The 19,831-nt window shown below is 42.4% G+C and overlaps 1 protein-coding gene across 2 annotated transcripts in view; it reads right to left on the reverse strand.

The window, feature by feature from the left end:
- PDCD1LG2 (programmed cell death 1 ligand 2) overlaps positions 1–12,882 on the reverse strand; it is a 56,194-nt gene extending 43,312 nt beyond the window's left edge. The window contains exons 1-2 of one of the 2 annotated variants that reach the window (XM_054727575.1): positions 12,650–12,882; positions 1,476–1,544 (exon numbers count right to left, since the gene is read on the reverse strand). In XM_054727575.1, the coding sequence (XP_054583550.1) occupies positions 1,476–1,530 (55 nt within the window). In that variant the 5' untranslated portion in view covers positions 1,531–1,544; positions 12,650–12,882. Of the gene's footprint in view, positions 1–1,475; positions 1,634–12,649 lie in introns of both variants that reach the window. The other variant, XM_028150592.2, reaches the window with a different exon arrangement.
- Positions 12,883–19,831: the final 6,949 nt, after the last annotated feature.

Raw genomic sequence — 19,831 nt, forward strand, 5'->3', positions numbered from 1 at the left:
GCCAAAAACCAGCTCTCCAACATCCCCTGATGGGTCCTGAATTGCGAGAGGGCACAGGCCAGGCTGAGCGACCCCACCAGTGCACGATCGGGGCCGGGAAGGGATGCGGGAGGTTGGCCAGCCAGGGAGGGACCGCAGGAGGACTCCAGGGCATGTTTGGCCCATCTCGCTCAGTCCCGATCAGCTGAACCCTAGCAGCAAGCTCACCTACCGGTCAGAGCATCTGCCCCCTGGTGGTCAGTGCATGTCATAGCAAGTGGTTAAGTGGCCTTAGCATATCATTAGCATGTTATGCTTTGATTGTTTGAATGGACAACTTGACATTTAGCATATTAGGCTTTTATTATATAGGTTGGAAATTTAAAGTTCTATGGTAGCAAGGAGGCATCTTTGCCTTTCACATGTCTCTAAATTCTGAGGGTGCCTTAGGAAGGAAACAGGACGTGTTTCTTTAGCTGGCACTATAGGACAAGGCTGGAGAAAGCAGCATATTGGGGTGTTCTCCAAGGATGGCCCCTACCAGACCATGCTGTCCAGCCCAAGGGAGGAAGAGGAATGTGACTGGGTAAAGAGCAACTTGGGATCACCTGGAAGATAGGGGAAAGCTCTTCAAAAGGTTATCAGTGCCAAAGAAGCCATTCTTTCTCGATCAAAGGCAGAATGTTGCAGGACTTCCCAAGGATTGGGGCTGCTATCATTGAGGGCCTAATCCCCTGCACCCACTTCTGTCTTCCTCTCTTACCTCCTGGTGTTCACCCAAAATAACACACTCATTATCCTCACTGCACACACGAAGGGTCTGAACTTCCTTTCCTAGGAGAGCCATGAATTGTGAAACTGCTTTTTGCCTTCAACCATGAAAAGTACTTTAGATGGGAAAAAACCTGTGAGCATCCACACTGGCTGGTAGAACTCCTTTCTTCAATATCCAAAGGCATCACATTAAGGTTCATTATTCATTTAGACATTAGGAAAACTCTGATTTTCCAATTCAAGTAATCCACTATTAGCGTTTGAATGAACAATTTAAAAGAGGAACTGAAATAAACATTCAATAATCAGCGGAATGTCTACAAGAGACTCTTTAAAGTAACAGAGTCCTTTAGGTGTCCCCCTGGCCTTTGTCTCCTCCCTCTACCTGTCAGAAGAGAAGGGGACAGCTGGCCAGCACCTCACCTTTCAGGACAAACAAACAATGCCCTCTTGTATCAGTTCTAAGGTGAATGGTCTGAGAGGTTCTGTCTTCTTGTCACCACCTTCATTGGAGAGTGGGACTAGATGAACCAATATTCTCAGTCCCTGTTTTTGTAAGACTGGAACATGGGCATGCACAAGCCACCATTCTTTTGCTGTGCTTGTAACACTCTTCCCCTCAAAGAAAGCCTTTGGCCTGAGGACCACATTGTCATCGTTGGCTTCAGCTAGGGGCCACCACCTGCTCCTCTTCCTCAGGCCCCTCCCTTTGTCCGTCTTACCTCTGGTCTGATGAAGCTGTACTCCCAGGCTCAAAATTAGCAGGAGGAGGAACATGTTCTCTACCGGATCTGAAACAGACAATTGAAAGTCTCAGGCCCTTCTGAAGTTTTGCTTTCTGTAGTTTTGCTGGTCTCATGACTTGATGACTTGTTCACTCCTGAAAACAAGGAAATGACTTGTAAACAAATATATTTTTAAACATTTTTATAGATTTTAGGGAGAGAGGAGGAAGAGAGAGAGAGAAAGATCGATGTGAGAGGAAAATAGGGACTGGCTGCCTCCTGCAAGCCCACCACCACAGGGGACTGAGCTAGGTTGCATGCCCTGACCTAGAATCAAACAAACAACCCCTGGGTGCACTGGATGTTTAACCAACTGAGCCACATGGGCCAGGACTCATAAACAAACCTTTAAGTGGGCCATGGCAGAGTGAAGCTGGGAAGGGAAGTTATGGGCCTCGGAGAGAGGGAAGATAGGGTAAGAGGAAGCGAGGGCCTCTTTATCAGTACAAATTAGAAGCTCTTCTTCCTTTTCTAACAGACTTCTGAATATGAAGCAGTCCTGACTTAACCCACAATGGTGGTTATCTCTTTGTCTCTCCCACAGAGCCTTCCATAGTTTCAGGAGTAGGCCCTTGAAAACCAAATCTTGCTTGTCAAATAAATAAACCAGCTGAACTCTGGGTGTCAGGCATTCTGTTTAGTGCTCCGGAGCACAGAACTAGATTCTCAATAAATATTTCACAGCTGACTGAGCAGGTAAAGTAGTCAAGCTCTTTTGAATGCTGTGAATGAGTTTGCCCATCACTTGGATGACCTCTTAAGAGGTTTAGACAGGGAGAGCAGAGAACTGGCTCTGTTGATTGTGTTCCCAACCTTTGTCCTGTTTCACCTCTTACGCTTCTACCTTTGCTCAAGGTTTTTTCCCCATCCAAGGACTTTTCATGGTTGAAGGCAAAAGGGACAGGATACATGACTGTCAGCTAGTTTGGCCTCCAAGAGGCTGTCAACATTGTATTAGCCATGGAACCATTTCTTCAGGGGAAATAAGTTAGAGCCACACATGTAAATCAGGTTAGAAGCAGAGCTGCTCTGAGTACAATGGAGAAGGCCAGTGGAGGATTTGCATCAGAATGACATGATCTCATTTACACTTTTAAAAGAGGACTCAGCTTTGGTGTAGATCAAACATGTCAAACTCAAAGGCTAACCCGGGCCAAATAAACAAGGTTTAAGTTTATGTGGGCCATAAAAAAACAAAAGCTTCAATTTTCATAGAAAAATATGTTTATTTCAATAGAGACATGCTGAATACAAAGGGCTGAAATAAATGAGTTAATCATTAACATAAAATAATAGAACATTTTAATAAAAATTAATATTTTTTCTTGAACATTAACTTACCAGACACTGAATAACTGCACAAATTAATAAGTGTAACGTAAATAAACCTATTTTCCTTGTTCTCTGAAAGCGAAATATTTCCTGTTGCGCACACCAAACAAGTCAGTACAAGACTAATGGTGTGGCAAACGGCTGCTAAAATATTCGCTGCTAGTATTAGTGGAGAGAAATGGTGCACGGGCTCATAAGGGAAATGAATGCAATACGATTATTGTAATCAGTCATTAGCAAACGTTGTAGTTCATTATTAATAATTATGTATAACAGGATATTATAAAAATTAAGTTAGGAAATTTTTATTAAAACGTTTCTCACATACCATTATATTAGCTGGGCTGCAAAAATATTCCTTGTGGGCCACATGCGGCCTGTGGGCCATGAGTTTGACATGCTTGGTGTAGATAATAGACTATTGTTGGGAAGAAGACTGGGCAGGGTGATCAGTGATGAATATTTTTGCAGAAGTGATGATAGTTTGGATTAGAGTTGTGGGGCCAGTGGAGGTGAGAAGTGGTTCTTGTTGAAAGTTTAGTATATATACATATATTTACTTTGTCCTTTAAATTTATTAAAAATTTTTCAACATCTTTATTGAAGTATAATTGACATATAATAGAGAATTATATGTGTAAGTGTGTTTGTATGTTTGTGTCTGCATATCTATAATAATAAAAAGGTAATATGCTAATTAGACTGGACGTCCTTCTGGACGAAGCCAGGGCTTCGAGGGAAGCCCGGGCTGTGAGGGAAGCATGGGTCCCAGGTGCCGGAGGGAAACCGGTGCTGGCAGCCGTGGGAAGGAAGGCCTACTTTTGCATGAATTTTGTGTATCGGGCCTCTACTATATATTTATACACATTTATACATATAAAACATAGATGATTCAGTGATACAATTCAGTGGTTGTTAGTATATTCACAGAATTGTGCAACCTACACCACTAATTTTAGATTATTTTCATCATCCCAAAAAGGAACCCCATACCCATTAGAAGAAATTCTCCAATTCCCCTTCTCTTTCCCTCCAGCCCTTGGCAACCACTAACCTACTTTCTGTCTCTATAAATTTGCTTATTGTGGATATTTCATACAAATGTAATTATATAATATGTGGCCTTTTATGTCTAGCTTCTTTCACCAGGCATATTTTCAAGATTCACTTATGTTGTAGCACATATCAGTACTTCATTCCTTTTTATATCTGAATAATATTCTATTGTATGACTATACCACCACATCTTGTTTATCCATTCATCAGTTGATGGACATTTGGGTTGTTTCCACTTGTTGGCTATTCTGAATAATTCTATGACTATTTATATATAAGTTTTAGTGTAGACATGTTTTCAGTTCTCTTGGGTATGTATATATGTAGGAGTTGCTTGGTTAAATGGTAACTCTATGTTTAACTTTATGAGAAACTGCTAAGTTGTTTATCAAATACATGGTTAACAAATATTTTTTCCCAGTCTGCAAATTATCTTTCAGCTTCTTGATAGGTTCTCTGAAGCACAAATGTTTTAATTTAATTTAAAAAATAATTCATTTTGATAATGTCAATTTATCTGTTTTGTCTTTTATTGCTTGTGCTATAGGTGTCTTATATAAGAAACCACTGCCTAATCCAAGGTAAAAAAAAAAAAAGAAAGAAAGATTTACATCTGTGCTTCCTCCTGAGAATTTTATCACTTTTCTTCTTATATTTAGGTCTTTGATGCATTTTGAGTTAATTTTTGTATAAGGCAAGGCTCCAGATTCGTTATTTTGCATGTGGACATCCAATTGCCCCTGCACAATTTGTTTAAAAGATTATTCTTTCTTCATTGATTGTCTTGGCCCCTAACCAAAATCCAATGAACTATGGATGTATGGGTCTATTTCTGGACTCTCAAGTCTATTCCGTTGAGCTATGTCTATTTTATGTCAGAACCAGAGACTTGATTACAGTAGTTCTGTGGTAGGTTCTGAGATCAGGAAATGTGAGTCCTCCAACTTTGCTCTTTTTCAAGATTTTGCAGATGTCTGTGTGTGGTGGGGGAGGAGCTCTTCTGGCTCTCTTGCATTTCCATGTGAACTTTAAAATCTGCTTATACACACACACACATCTGAAATTTTTATAGGAATTGCACTGTATCTGTATGCTTATTAGAAAATATAGCCAACTAGTAATATTGTCTTCCAATCCATGGACAACATATAATGTCTTTCCATTTGTCATCTATACTTTCAAAGAAGACCTGATGGGAATTTCTCACAGGTTTGACAAAAATAGAAAAATCTAGTAAAATTTATAGGTTTAGGGCTTGAGTCACTAGGGCAAATGCAGGTGCTATTTATTAAAATGGAGAAGACAGAGAGTAGCAGATTAGGAAGCAGAAATCAAGATTAGAATATGCTTGGAATATGTTTGAAATATGTTTGGTTTGAGATGCCTCTTAGACATCCAAGTGAAGATGTTTAGTAGGCAGTTGGGTAATGGGTGGTCTAGAGTTTGGGGGTAGAGATATAAATTTGGGAGTCATCAAAATATAAGTGTTTCTTAAAGCCATGAGGATGCATGACTTCCCCTAAAGAGAGATAGGGAGAAGAGAGTGTCCGAGGACTGAGATGTGGGGCATTCCAACATTTATCGATCCTTGTGAGGGAGGCTTCTAGCAAAAGGGGGTTGAGAGTAGAAGTAAAAAGATAAATTAGCAATATCTTTTCCTTTCTGTATTCTAATGCTTTGACATCTGGGGCCTTGATGACTCTGGAGGGACTGCCCCTCCTAGAATTAACCAATTTCTCACAAAGAAGTTCATCTTCCAAATGCACACCAACCAATCCAGAACCCCCAACCACCTTTTTTTTTTTTTTTTTTAAACTTGGTTCTCACACACTGTGCCACTGCTTATCTGCACTAATCACTCCAGGGCCAGGTACCAGAGGACCAGGGACAGACCCTATGCCTCAGAGCCTACTGGAATTATTCAAATTAGCCAATTCTAAGCCTGCCTATCCCACCTTGCCCATTTCTTCCTGTGAAAACCACAATAAAATCTCCTGCCCACATTTCCCCTTCTCCCTCTGCCCCCATATGACCCTGATGCTTCCCTGGGTGGCCCCCTGTGGTGTAACATGTTCCTTTCTCTTGGGAAAGAGGATATAATTTTTTTCCAATGACAGCCATTTCCTGATTTGTTGGCCTCACCATAGCTAAATAACAATAAAACCTAGAATTTAAAATATCGTGCTACAAGGAGAGAGCCCCAAACCCCAGAGAGTTGGGTTAAACAGTGTGGAGGTCATGGGTGGCCTGATCCGTGTGGTCCTGGTGGATCTGGTGCTGATGTAAGCCTGTGTGGATTCAAAAGAAAATAGCAGGTAAAGATATGGAGACAACAGAATATAGGCCACTCTTTAGGAAAGAGTGATGAGGCAGTAGTTAGAAAGGAATATAATGTGAGGTCTACAGTAGACTGTATCCTTGCTTTTATTTTAGGGAAGGAGATAGTACATCAGGGACAGAAACACAATCACAATTTCCATAGGGAAATGCGCAAGGCACACCTTAGCTAGACCTGAAAGATCACTTTCCTTATTGAAAATGCAAATATATCCACAAAAGATATCATTTTAAGCTGCACCTGCAGGCTTGGGACTTGTCCAGCATTCTTATTTCTAGAGAACAAAAGGATAGCACATAACATGTAGTGCTGGCAACAGAAAGGACTCCTGGCTCAGCCACCATTAGGCTTAACTTCCCCTTCTTCCTTGCCCATCCAAGGGGGCTTTCCTTGCACACTGCCTGCTTGAGCTACTGCTAACTGAGAGATGGACACTGTTGTAAAGGTACTTTCCAGCCAGCAGCCTTCTCTCTTCTAGGGAGAATATGCCCCACACAGTGGTTAAGAGCTCTGGTTCTAAAGTCAGGCACACCTGAGTTCAAATCTTGGTTCTACACATTATTAGCCTCTAAGACCTTTGGCAGTTTATAAAAGCTCTTTGTGCCCTGGCCAGCTTGGCTCAGTGGATAGAGCATCGGCCTGGGGACTGAAGGGTCCCAGGTTCGATTCCGGACAAGGGCACATGCCGGGGTTGCGGGCTTGATCCCCGGTAGGGGGTGTGCAGGAGGCAGCCGATCAATGATTCTCTCATCATTGATGTTTCTATCTCTCTCTCCTCCCTTCCTCTCTGAAATAAATAAATAAATAAATAAAAAAGCTCTTTGTGCCCCATTTTCCTGTAATGCCAGTAATAACACCCACTTCAAGTCAGAATCTTGGGTGTCCTCTTAAACCTACGAATCTCTCATCTTACACCTTCCCACTGCTAATGTCTTAATTCAGCTCCTCATCATTTCTTACACCGTAGCACAGCCTCCTCACTGTAATTTTTACCTTCCAGTTTTGCTGCTCTCTGCTCCGTCTTCCACTTTGCGAAGTGGCAGACACAAACCTTGGCATCCTCCTCCACTCCTTTCTTCTCTCACTTGCATCCAATTCATTAACAAGTCTTATACCAGTAGGCCCTTCCTTCAAATGTATCTAGACTCTCACTGTTTCCATATCAGCCGGAATCATTATTATCTCTTGGGGTGATTACTGCAATAGCCAGACAGCTGGACTCTATGATTCTGACCTTACCTTCCTACAGTTGATTCTCAACACAGCAGCCAGAAAAATTGTTTAAAAATATAAATAAGGTGTGCTCAAAACTTTTGATGGCTCAATATTTCACTGAGAGTAAAATCCTAAATCCTGCCAAAAGCCCAGGGAAGGGGACTGTTTCAAGCCTCCTGCTTCAGAGGATCCCACTGTGGCCATGCCTCTCCCTGCAGTGTGAGGTGTCTGCCGGGCTGAGAGGAGTCATCTTGAGCCTCTCCCCATCACAATCTGGGTCCTTGAGATGCTGGAATTTCGTTCCCAATGGCTCTAAGCCCATGTCTAGGCCTGTGCAGTGTCTTCCCCAGATCCATCCCTCCAAGGATGAACCTTTCTGCCAGTGTACATATTCCCATAAACCAGGCACTTCTCTGCTCTTTCTGCTTGAGACTCCCTTCTGTAAAACTGCCAGCACACCAGCCCTCCGGCATTCCCAATTCTCCTTATCGGTCTCTTTTCCAAAGCATTCATTACCATCAGACATGCCATATAATATACTTGTTTATTATATTACTATATTATTAGAGGCCTGGTGCACAAAATTCATGCACGGGGTGGGGGGGGGGGAGATTTCCTTCAGCCCAGCCTGCACCCTTTTCAATCTGGGACCCCTCGAGGGGTCGGACACCCCTCTCACAATACAGGACTGCTGGCTCCCAACCACTCACCTGCCTTCCTGCCTAATTGCCCCTAACTGTTTCTGCCTGCCAGCCTGATCACCCCCTAACCACTCCCCTGCCAGCCTGATCGATGCCTAACTGCTCCCCTGCTGGCCCAATTGCCCCTAACTTCCCTCCCCTGCTGGCCCAGTCACCCCTAACTGCCCTCCCTTGCCAACCTGGTTGCCCCTAACTGCCCTCCCCTGCTGGCCATCTTGTGGTGGCCATCTTGTGTCCACATGGGGGCGGCCATCTTGTGTGTTGGAGTGATGGTCAATTTGCATATTACCTCTTTATTATATAGGATAGCCTGCCATCTTTCATAAGAATATGATCACTTAAATCAAGGATCTTTGTTTTGCTTACTGCTATGCCTTCAGCCCCAAGAACATTGTCTGGCAGTAAGTAAACTCTCTGTTAATATTTGTTGAATAAATTATCCTTTTACCTAGCAGGCAGAGTAATCTCCTGAATACTGAATGATTAATCTGACCATGTTACTCCTGCTTAAAAGACTTCAATAGCTCCCATTATTTACAAGGTACAGTTCTCCTTAGTGTGGCCTGCAAAACCTTCCCTAACCTGGCCCCTCTTGCCTGAGCCACAGAAAAATATATGCACTTTCCATGACCAGGACCTCACAGGTGCTTTGAGAATTCTAATCTCTCATGTCTGGTCTCATCTTATTTTTTTCTAATCTTATTTTTCCTCTATTTCAGTTTCTTCAGATACTTAAAAATAGTATTGCATCCCTAGCCAGTTTAGCTCAGTGGATGGAGCGTTGGGCTGCGGACCAAAGGGTCCCAGGTTTAATTTCAGTCAAGGGCACATACCCGTGTTGCAGGCTTCTCCCGGGCCTGGGGCCTTGGTTGAGGCACGAGCAGGAGGCAACCAATCAATGTGTTTCCCTCACATCAATATTTCTCTCTGTCTTTTCCTTTCTCTAAAAATCAATGGAAAAATATCCTTGGGTGAGGATTAAAAAAGAAAAAATAGTATTGAATCTTAAGTATCTCCTTAAATAGCCTTACATTCTTATGCATTTAACACAGTATATAAGCCTCTCTTAAATGTCTTAAGCTGTTCCTTCTGCCTCAATTGTATCTGCTACTTACCTCTAGTGTTAACACTAGTGTAAGTCATTCCTGGTATGTTAAATGGGTGCACTTCTGTTTCCCTGTTAGAACAAGAACTCTTTGTACTTTATTAGGTCCTTAGAATTATTTGCTAAACCTCTGATAATTTTGGTACTTTGTTACTAGTAACACAAAACAATGTAGGGATTTCTGTAAAAATTGTTGCCTAAATTCTGGCAGAACCAGTGGCCAGAAATGTCTGTCAGCTGCATTCTCATCTAGGGAGGAGCGACCTGGAGAAGAACCTTGATAAGACAATTGACAGGACTACTGACAGAACAATTGATAAGTGATCAGCCACATAGGAAAGAAAGAGAAGCAAAAAGTTGACTACAGTTTTGAGACCAAACTATCAAGACAATATTGATACCATTGGGAGAAAAAAAAAAAAGGAGATATAAGATCAAGGAAGAGGTGATTCTGCTCTGCCAGTGTGGCTCAAAAATTGAGCATCGACCTATGAACCAGAAGGTCACAGTTTCTTTCCCGGTCAGGGAACTTGTCTGGGTTGTGGGCTCAATCCCCAGTGTGGGGTGTGCAGGAGGCAGCCTATCAATGATTCTCTCTCATTGTTGATGTTTCTGTCTCTCTCTCCCTCTCTGAAATCAATAAAAATATACAGCTTACCTAATAAAAGAGTAACAGGCAAATTAACCATCACTCTGCTACACCCACCAGCCAATCAGGAGTGATATGCAAATCAACCCAACAAAGATGGCGGTTAATTTGCATACACAGGCGCTCTGAGTGACTGGGGGTGGGTGGGATGCTTTCGTCATCACCATGGCAGCTTGGGAAGGCGGGGCCTGAGCGGAAAGAGGCGGCTCTGGGGCTGGGCCAGAGTGGAAAGGTGGTGCCGGCAGCCAGGGAAAGGAAGGCCCATTCTAGTACAAATCTTTGTGCATCGGGCTTCTAGTATGTGTGTGTGTGTGTGTGTGTGTGTGTGTGTGTGTGTGTGTGTATATATATATATATATATATATATATATTTTTTTTTTTTTTTAAAGAGAAAGAGCCCAAGCCAATTTGGCTCCATGGATAGAGTGTTGGCCTGTGGACTGAAAGATGCCAGGTTCAATTCCAGTCAAGGGCACATGCCCAGGCTATGGGCTCGATCCCCAGTAAGGGGCATTCAAGAGGCAGCCGATCAATGATTCTCATCATTGATGTTTCTAACTCTCTCTCCCCCCTTCCTCTCCGAAATCAATAAAAATATACTTTCAAAATAAAATAAAAAAAGGAAAGCTAATTTTTAAAGAAATGATGATAAGTTGGGTTTGAGTCATGAAGTAATGCAAGGCATTCAAGAAAAATGTAAGTGTAGAGTTTTCGACATAATTGAGGGCTAGAGGTAAACATAAAGAAGTTATTTCAAATATGCTGATGTTAGTTGACATTGGGGAATGAACTAACTCTCTGTGGGGGAGAATATAGAAGGTGAGACTAGAAAAAAGAGGTCTGAACTCTGAGGAATGCCCCCAAATTTGGAGAGCAGGAGTAGGAGACCAGAGAAGGCAGAGAAGAAATAGTCCTAAGAGTAAGAGAAGCTTCCCCCATTCCAGTGTTTCAGGCCTAAGGGAGGAAAATCCCAAGAAGATAATAGAGAAATCTGGAGAATAAGAACTGGGAATAAGCCCTTCGGTGTGGTAGAGACAGCTGGAAAGCACTGAGGTGGTTGGGGCTGGAGAATCTTTCCGAGTCCTTTATCTATCCTGCAATATAGTGAGTTTTTTGAAGATCAGGGAAACACATAGTATAACCTAAATGAATCCTGCTGCCCTGGATGTGTGGCTTATTTGGTTGAGTGGCATCCCAGACACCAAAAGGTCGCAGGTTCGATTCCCGATTAGGGCACATACCCAGGTTGTGGGTTCCATCCTTGGTCAGGAAGCAACTTATCAATGTTTCTCTCTCCCTCTTCCTTCCTTTCTTTCTAAAATATATAAATAAATAAGCCCTGCTACAGTGGGGTGTGACAATAGGAGGCCAGGCTGTAGTTGCCTCATTACATGGTAACCCGGGTATTAAGCAATTAAGGCATTCGGTGTATTGGACATTGCCATGTGGAATAAAAAAGACACACAACAATCTATGGTTCTCTTCCAATGCATTGTAAAGCAAGTCAACTCTGAAACATGACCCATCTCTGAAGATATTAGCATCATCTCCTCAAATCAACTTCAAACTGCCTCCTGTATATTACACAAATAACCCACATCTGGTGGTTCACCTGCCATTTCATCAAATCAATGCATTAAACAACTCAACAAGCACCCCAATGATCACATATTGTGCTAGCCACTTGGGATTCAGAGAACCTAAAACTCTAATTTAATGGAAAGGCTCACAGACAGCAGGAAGAAGACACCTTGAAGCAGTAGACAAGGAAGATCCTGCTGACAGTGAGAGGTTAGGTAATGAAGGTGAATAAACCAGTTTTGAGTAGCAAAAATGATATGGTTCATCCATTCACAGAATCTTAGGATCTTAGAATCTTGGGAGGGAACATTTGACTCCTGATGCAACTGTGTGATTACTGCTCAGCCTTAATATTCTTACTGTGTACTTTGTCAAATATATTGTCCATTATTCCCTTCCACCAGACCTGAGAATTTCAGGGTCAGAAGACCTTATTAATAGGCAATTTCACTGAAACTTAACCTCCTCACTTTAATGTTCTCTTACATGAATCCACTGTCGTTTCAACTACTACGTGTACCCAGGTGGCAAGCAATAAATACTTTCAGTTTTCTTCCATTTTACTAATCTTTCATCATTTCACATAGAAAAATAAGCCTTTTAGTAGATCCCAGATCACATTTTTGTTAAATAATGGTTGTCTGTAGTATAAGTTAATGTAATTCCCATTTTACTTTTGTTTTTAAACAGCTTCCTTTTAGAGCATAGCTTCTAAACACAGGCTAGCCAGGAATGTTCTCTCCCTGCCAAAGGGATAACTCAAAACATGTCAGACACAGAAAAACAAAATTTTAAGTTCTATTAACCCTTCAAAAATTCTATGCTGAGATAATCTCAAGAATAGTTCAATATTTTTCAGTGCACGTTTATTTTGTGCATAAAAATATCTCACCTCATAAAACTGCCCAACAATAATAATAAGCATAGGGAAAAGCAAGAGAAATCCTACTATTTGGGGAGCAGGTAGAAATTAGCTTGTTTGTGTCCCTGAGCACAATGTCTGAGCAGAATTTCTCCTGCCCCCGATGCTGTGGAGAGAAAGGGTGCCCACACTTACCCCACTGCGACAGCCTCATCATGTTCCACACCACCAACTCAAAGAACCAGAAAAACCTCAACCCCTTGGATACTCACATCACGACTTGGCACTTGCTCCTCAGGCAAAGAAACAAAACAAAAAGAAAACAATAAAAGTTGCTCTTTGCATCCGATTCCTTCATAGAAGCCACAGCTAAACAAACAGCCAAAAGAAAACCAAACAAAAACCCTAGGTTGCTGCCTAGACCACTGCAACAGCCAGTAAACCGAAGCCAGGACTCCTTCTAGCTGGTCCGGGGGCACAGGAAGGTGGACAATGAAAAGCCACCAGATAGTGGAAGTACATTCAACATGAGAAAAGACGTCATTGTCATTCAGTTGTGATTCAAATCACATCTAATTCTTAGGAACGATTGAAGCCCAGCCTACTGAGTTTTGGTTTTGCTTTCAGGATCACTTCGTGTAAGCAAATAACTGACTGGTATTTGGGAAAACTGGTTGTGAAGTTACTAGAAAAGAAGGCCGAGGAAAGAATTGCTAGCCTGTTCTAGCTGTGTGCCAGAAATTGTACACAGGTATTTTTAATAGTTTTCTGTGGTTGCATAGCAAAAGACCATAAACTGGGTGGCTTAAAACAGCAGACACTGCTCTCACAGCTCCCTCGTTGTTCTCTCACAGGTCTAGAAGCTAGATATCTGCAATCAAAGTGTCACAGGGCCACTCCCTCTGAAGGCTCCAGGAAGGAAAGAGTCCTTGCCTCTTCCTGGCTTCCAACAGCTTTCTGTAAGCCTTGGCATCCCTTGGTTTGTGGCTGCTTCACTCCAATCTCTTCTCCCATCTTCACATGACCTTCTTCCCTGTGTGTGTCTCTGAGTGTCATCTCCTCTTCTTATAGGAACACTGACCACTAGATTAGTGCCCAGCCTAATCTGGTATGACCTCATCTTCACTGATTACATCTGTAGATACCCTACTTCTAAATAAGGTCACATTTTGAGGCCCAAAGTGAACATGAATTTGGAGGGAACACTATTCTGTAATGCCCAGTGTTCAGAATCCCCAAAACCCCCCCAGGAAGGAGCCAAGACCCGCTGTAACTGCAAGAGAACCTTTATTCGTGCTAGCACGAGCTCTCATCTCCAGCGCTCACCGGGGAAAAAGAGACCCTCTCTCGCCACAACAAAGGCTTTAAAGGGGGTCTCAAGCAGTGGGCAGGGAGAGTGTTTATGATTGGTCAGGGGTAGGGTGAGGGGTCCAGTTACACAAAGGCACACTGGGCAGCTTGCCTAAAGTGGACTGAGTCCACCTCTCTACATTCCTATTGGCAGGTTCATGCACATAGTTACACAGGGTGGAGGGTACAGTACATTTTGTGCTGTCCTGCTCTGCCCTTTCATATTCAACCCACTACAGGACTTCATTTCATTCTTGGAGGAACTCTTGGCCTAGATACTGTTAGACCCATTTTATATATGCCTTTCCTCAATTGCACAGACAGTCCCAGACTTGGTATTTAGGCAGCCACTCCCAATTGTAGCTACCACAATTGTTTCTTGTTTGAGGGATGGAGTCAAAAGAACAAGGAGGAGGAAAGGAGAACACTGCCTTTTCAGAAGAAAAACAATAGCCCTGCTGGTGCAGCTCAGTGGTTGAGCATCAACCTATGAACCAGGAGGTCACAGTTCAATTCCCTATCAGGGCACATGTCTGGGTTGCAGGCTTATTCCTCAGCAAGGGGCATGCAGGAGGCAGTCACGATTCTCTCTCATCATTGATGCTTCTATGTCTCTCTTCCTCTCCCTTCCTCTCTGAACTCAGTAAAAATATATATTTTTAAAAAATCTGAAATCAATAAAAAACTTATTTTTAAAAAATCTCAAAAAATATTCAATAGAAAGAAAAACAATTAGGCAGCGGTGACTTAGAGGCAAGGCGTGGAGAGAAGACAAGAACACATTAAAGAAATGTGGCTAAGAAAACACACCCTGTCTGAGCGTCCGAGTTCCGTCTCTGCTGACCCCACTCCTATGAGCCCAAGGGAACCGTAGTGTTACCTGAGATGTTGCTGGCCAAATGGCACCAGTTATTGCCAGTGAAGTTACACTTTGGTTCTTGAGTTCAGCAAAAAAAGAATTCAGAGCCAAGAACTCAAATTACAAGAAAAAGTCACAGAGGTAGAAGAACTGAGCCAGCTGGGCTGCATAGGCACAGAAAACAAGTTAAAGAGGCAGAAAGGCCCTTGGAAAGGCAAAGACAACGTGCCTGGGGGAAGGGAAGGGGGAAGGAAAGGTGTGGGCATGCTCTCAGAGGGAGAGCACAGCCTGGGTCCTTCATCTTGATGGTTTTAAAGGTTGGGAGTTTAGGGGAGGCCTGAGGGGAGTCTCAAGAGAATATCCAGCAGTTTTATGTGCCAAAATGAGATTTATTCCCCTGACTTCACACATCCTTGGGTGTGGTTGGCACAAATGGCACTAATTGAATTTTTGTTACCTATCTCACTGAATAGGATGATTTAAGCTATTTACCCTCTGGCTGTGGAGAAGTGTAAACTATTTACTTTTAAGTGTCCTTGATTAGAAAAAATAGGGTTTTGCCATTTACTTGATGTCTGTAAACTGCTTGGGCATTTAACTATCTGCCTTAGTTTCCCTATTCCATTTGTCCTGGCTTACTACAAGCCTGTCTCAGTAGGAATGAGATTGGTCATCTAGGTCTATATCCAAGTTGGCCTTTTCTTGCCAACTTGTTTTCAGTCTCACCACTGAAAAACCCCACAGCGTAGTGGGACCACAGTGGCCTGAGGAATGGGAGTACATCCTCTGAGAGTTTAGTGTCTGCATGAGATCCACATACCACCTGTCAGAGTGCCTGTCCCTCTTTAGGAGGGAGATAGACTTGTCACTGTTTCTCTTTTCTGTCTTGTCCAAGTTTCCTCCTACTCCACCCCACTCCCTTTCCTCTTGCTGCAGGCAGTTAGACAGACATGAGCAAAGCAAGAACAGTGGGCCAGGTACAGAAGGTCACCAGGGTGGAAAGTCCCAGGTACCTAGCAATGGACAATCCTATATAAAAAAAGCCTAATATGCTAAGTGTCCAGTCGCCTGGTCAGCTGTTCAACAAATCAAAGCGTAATATGCTAATGATATGCTAAGGCTGCCCAACTGCTCGCTATAAGTTGACCAGTCACTATGACATGCACTGACCACCAGGGGGCAGACACTCCAACCAGTATGTTAGCTTGCTGCTGGGGTCCGGCTGATCGGGGCTGAGTGAGACAGGCCAGACACACCCTGGAGCCCTCCTGCGGTCCCTCCCTGGCTGGCCAACCTCCCGTGTCCCTCCCCAGCTCCCCAATGGTGCACCAGTGGGGTCCCTTGGCCTGGCCTACACCCTCTCGCAATCTGGGACCCCTTGGGGGATGTTGGAGAGCCGGTTTTGGCCCAATCCAGCAGGCCAGGCTGAGGGACCCCACTGGTGCATGAATTCGTGCACCAGGCTTTTAGTCAACTATAGGGTGGGACTTCACCCCAGGGTGACTTTTCCTCCCCTAGCATATTGCTGGTTATGAGGTTTGGACCCCCTGATCTTTCCTCCCTAGAGACATCCATGCTGCCACTGTGTTTCAGCTTTAGGCCCAGAAAAGCAACAATATCAGCCAAGGCTGACCTCTGGACCAGCAGCATTGAATAATGTCCCCTGCAATGGTGCTGGCCAATTAATTAGTGGAGACTACAACAATAAAAGGACACAGCTGGAAAACTGCTGAATATTCTACTGAGATCTTCCCCTGGGACCTCCCCTAAAATCTCCACCCTTAAAACCTTAGGATGGAGGACCCTGGGAGCATGCCCAAGCCTTTCCCTCCCTTCCCCCTCCCTATCCTCACTCCCAACCTCCAAGGGCCCTTCTTTTACCTCCATAACCTGTTTCCTAAGCCCATTTCTTCTAGGAATTACTTCTTCTACCTCTGTGGTTTACCAAATAAATGTTCTCTTACAGTTTGAGACTGACTCTGAATTCTTTCCTAGCCAGAACCCAGGTTGCTGAACCCAGGTTTGGTCTGACCCCATCGGTCAGACACCTGGTGCTGTAGTTTCCCAGGCTCTTTCTTCATTCCGTAGGTTTTGGAAAACAGACTTACCTCAGAGCAAGGGTGTTTTCACAACAAGGCCCTCCGTGTTTTCACCACAGGACCCACAGACAACTCAAACTAATATCTCAGCATGTTTTCCTGCCTCATAAATCTATATGCCTTAAAAAGATACTGGAGGGGAGATATCAACATTTTCACAGGGGCCTCTACAAAGAGGACTTATAGGTGATTTTTTTTAGTTTCTTCTTTTTGTTTATATTTTATTTTCTAAATAACTTGCCATGAACACAAATGCACTTTTGTAAAGACATGGAAATAATTTTTAAAAATCAGTAATAGAAAATTAAATTGCTAAACCGCAACAAGAAAACATTTCAAGAACCTTGCAAAGGGCGTATTTTTGTTTCTAATTTATTTAATTTAGCTTTGTTCCCTTTATATTATTTTTTTTATAATGGGAGATCCCTGAGAGTCATAGCTAAATTGTGTTTGTGCTCCTAAAAACAAGACAACAGGCTCAAAATGGAGTTACACTATGACCCCAATCACCAAACCAAGAATTAATTATAGTTTGGCTCTTCCCACATGGAATCTTAAACCAGTCCATCAAGAATTGTACTGTTTGTGGAGCTCCAGTGGCGCAATCAGTTAGCGCACGGTACTTATAAGAATTGTACTGTTTGTGTTTGCTCGAGTGTCTGGATGTTGGTTTTGCTGCTGCTCCTGTTCCGCCTTCTGAGCCTCCCTGCCTCCCCAGCCCTGGACACCCCTGCCAGTGGGGTCAGTCTACCACCCTCTGTCCTTTCTGAGAAATGTCACTGATGGCTCCTTTCCTCCTGTACCTGGCACTACAATAGTTACACAGATAGTGTCATTGAATCTCCCTGAAACTGAGACAGTGACAGAGAAGTTAAGGAACTTGCTTAAAGTCACAGATCCAAAATGCACTAACCTTGAAGTTGATTGCAGGCTGTGCACTTTCCTTCCACCTTGCGCAACACCAAATTGAATGCCTAACCAAGTGCCATATGCTTTACCAAAGTTTCCACTATTTCTTAAAACCCTGGGAGGGCGGTATTATTTCTACAGCTGAGAATCCCAAGAGACTTGCACAAGAACATCAGCCCCGCCTTGCCTGATGGCAAACCCTGGAAATTTACAGTATCACATGTGGCCTCTGTGTTTCTCTACACCTCACCTCCCCTGCCCCTTTAAACAGTTTTATTGATGTGAACCCTGAGAAGAAATATATTTGCCAAAGAGCGTGGTTAACTGGGCCTAAATTCATAACCAGGGTCTATGGCTATTGCTAAGTGAGGCCTCTCATGTTCTCTGAATTTCGGGAAAAGTCACAAGCTGAACTGTCAGCCTGCCACTGTGCTGTTCCACCCAACTCAACCCTTACCAGGGAGTTCCTGGTTTCATCTTTCCACCAATGGACTGAGACCTGCCCTATACTATCAAAACTGGACAAGTATATCCTCATTTGCACCCATAACAACCTATCAGAACTGCTCCATAATGATCAATCAGAACGCACAATGCGGGCCAATCAGGACTGTGCAGATTTGGATTCCTTATTAGCATAAAAATGTATCAATTGCAGAAAAAAATACGTGTCAATTGGGAACCAGGGTGGGACCCTTCTCCATAAAAGGTGCCCCATCCCTTGTCTCACTGGAGCGAATTCTTTTTTTTTTAAAGGTTAACCTTTATTTTAATATATTTTTATATTTTTTTGTTAATCCTTGCCCAAGGATATTTTTCCATTGATTTTTAGGGAGCCTGGAAGAGAGAGGGAAAGACAGAAACATTGAGGTGAAAAAAACACATCAATTGGTTGCCTCCTGCATGAGCCTCGACCTGGGAGGAGCCTGCAACCCAGGTATGTGCCTTTGACCGGAATCGAATCTGGGACTCTCTGTTCAAAGGCCAAGCTCTATCCACTGAGCCAAACCAGCTAGGGCAGTGGAGAGCATTCTTGATGGACTGGTTTAAGATTCCATTTGGGGGAGCCAAAACTATAATTAAGTCTTGGTTTGGTGACAGGGGTCATAGTTTAACTCTGTTTTGAGCCTGAGGTCTTGTTTTGAGGAGCACACACCCAATTTAGCTATGCCTCTCAAGGAGGTTGCATTTCCCACTTTGCAAGCTGTTCACCTGAATAAAATTCTCCTTTCCACACACTTCAGATAGGAAATTTTTGTTGACATACAAAAATCTACACATTTTTAAAGTCTGTTATTTGGTTTTTACATACATAAAATCAAATATGCCCCTGAAATCATCAGTACAATCCAGACAGTGAACATATCTATCATCCCTAAAAGTTTCCTTCTGCCCCATTTATAATCCCTCCTTCTAGTCACAATCTTCCATAACTACTCCTCAAATAACCATAGATATGCTTTTGGTTGCTATAGATTAGTTTGCATTTTGCATTTTAGAATTGCATATAAATGGAATAACATAATATGTGCTTGGGGAGGTAATTGGGCTTAATTATTCTGAGATTCATCCATATTACTGAGTGTATCAGTAGTTTATTTCTTTTTATTACTGAGTAATAGTCCATTATATGGATATAGTATAATTTATCTATTCACACATTGCTGTACTTTTAGGTTGATTTCAGTTTCTGGCTATTACAAACAAAGCTATACTATTGTAAACAGTATTGTTTTAAATTTTTTAATAGTTTATTGCTAATGTATAGAAATATAATTGGTTTTTATATTGATCTTATATCCTGTAAACTTATTAAACTTCTTAGTTTGAGTAGCTTTTTATACATTTTATAGGATTTTCTAATATACAGATAATAATGTTATCAGTGAATAAAGACCGTTTTCCTTTTCCTTTCCAATAAAAAATAGAAAATTGCTTAGTTAATCTGCCTGACAGACCCTGCCATCCCCTAAAGGAAAGTGACTTTTATATAACCAATTTGCTTTTTCGTCTAGTATAACTTCTTTGTTCCTGCTCCCTCCTGCTTATGAAAATCTTTAGTTTCTTACAGCTCCTTGGAGCCCCTTTCTATTTGCTAAATTAGATACTTCCAGATTCATGAATAATTGAATAAATCCAATAAGATTTTTTAAGTTTATTCACTTGAATTTTTGTTTTATTTTTTCAGAACTTATTTAAAATTTATTTTCAAAAATATATTGTCTTTATAATGGTTT

This window comes from Eptesicus fuscus, chromosome 15, assembly GCF_027574615.1.
Source record: "Eptesicus fuscus isolate TK198812 chromosome 15, DD_ASM_mEF_20220401, whole genome shotgun sequence".
Taxonomy (NCBI): domain Eukaryota; kingdom Metazoa; phylum Chordata; class Mammalia; order Chiroptera; family Vespertilionidae; genus Eptesicus; species Eptesicus fuscus.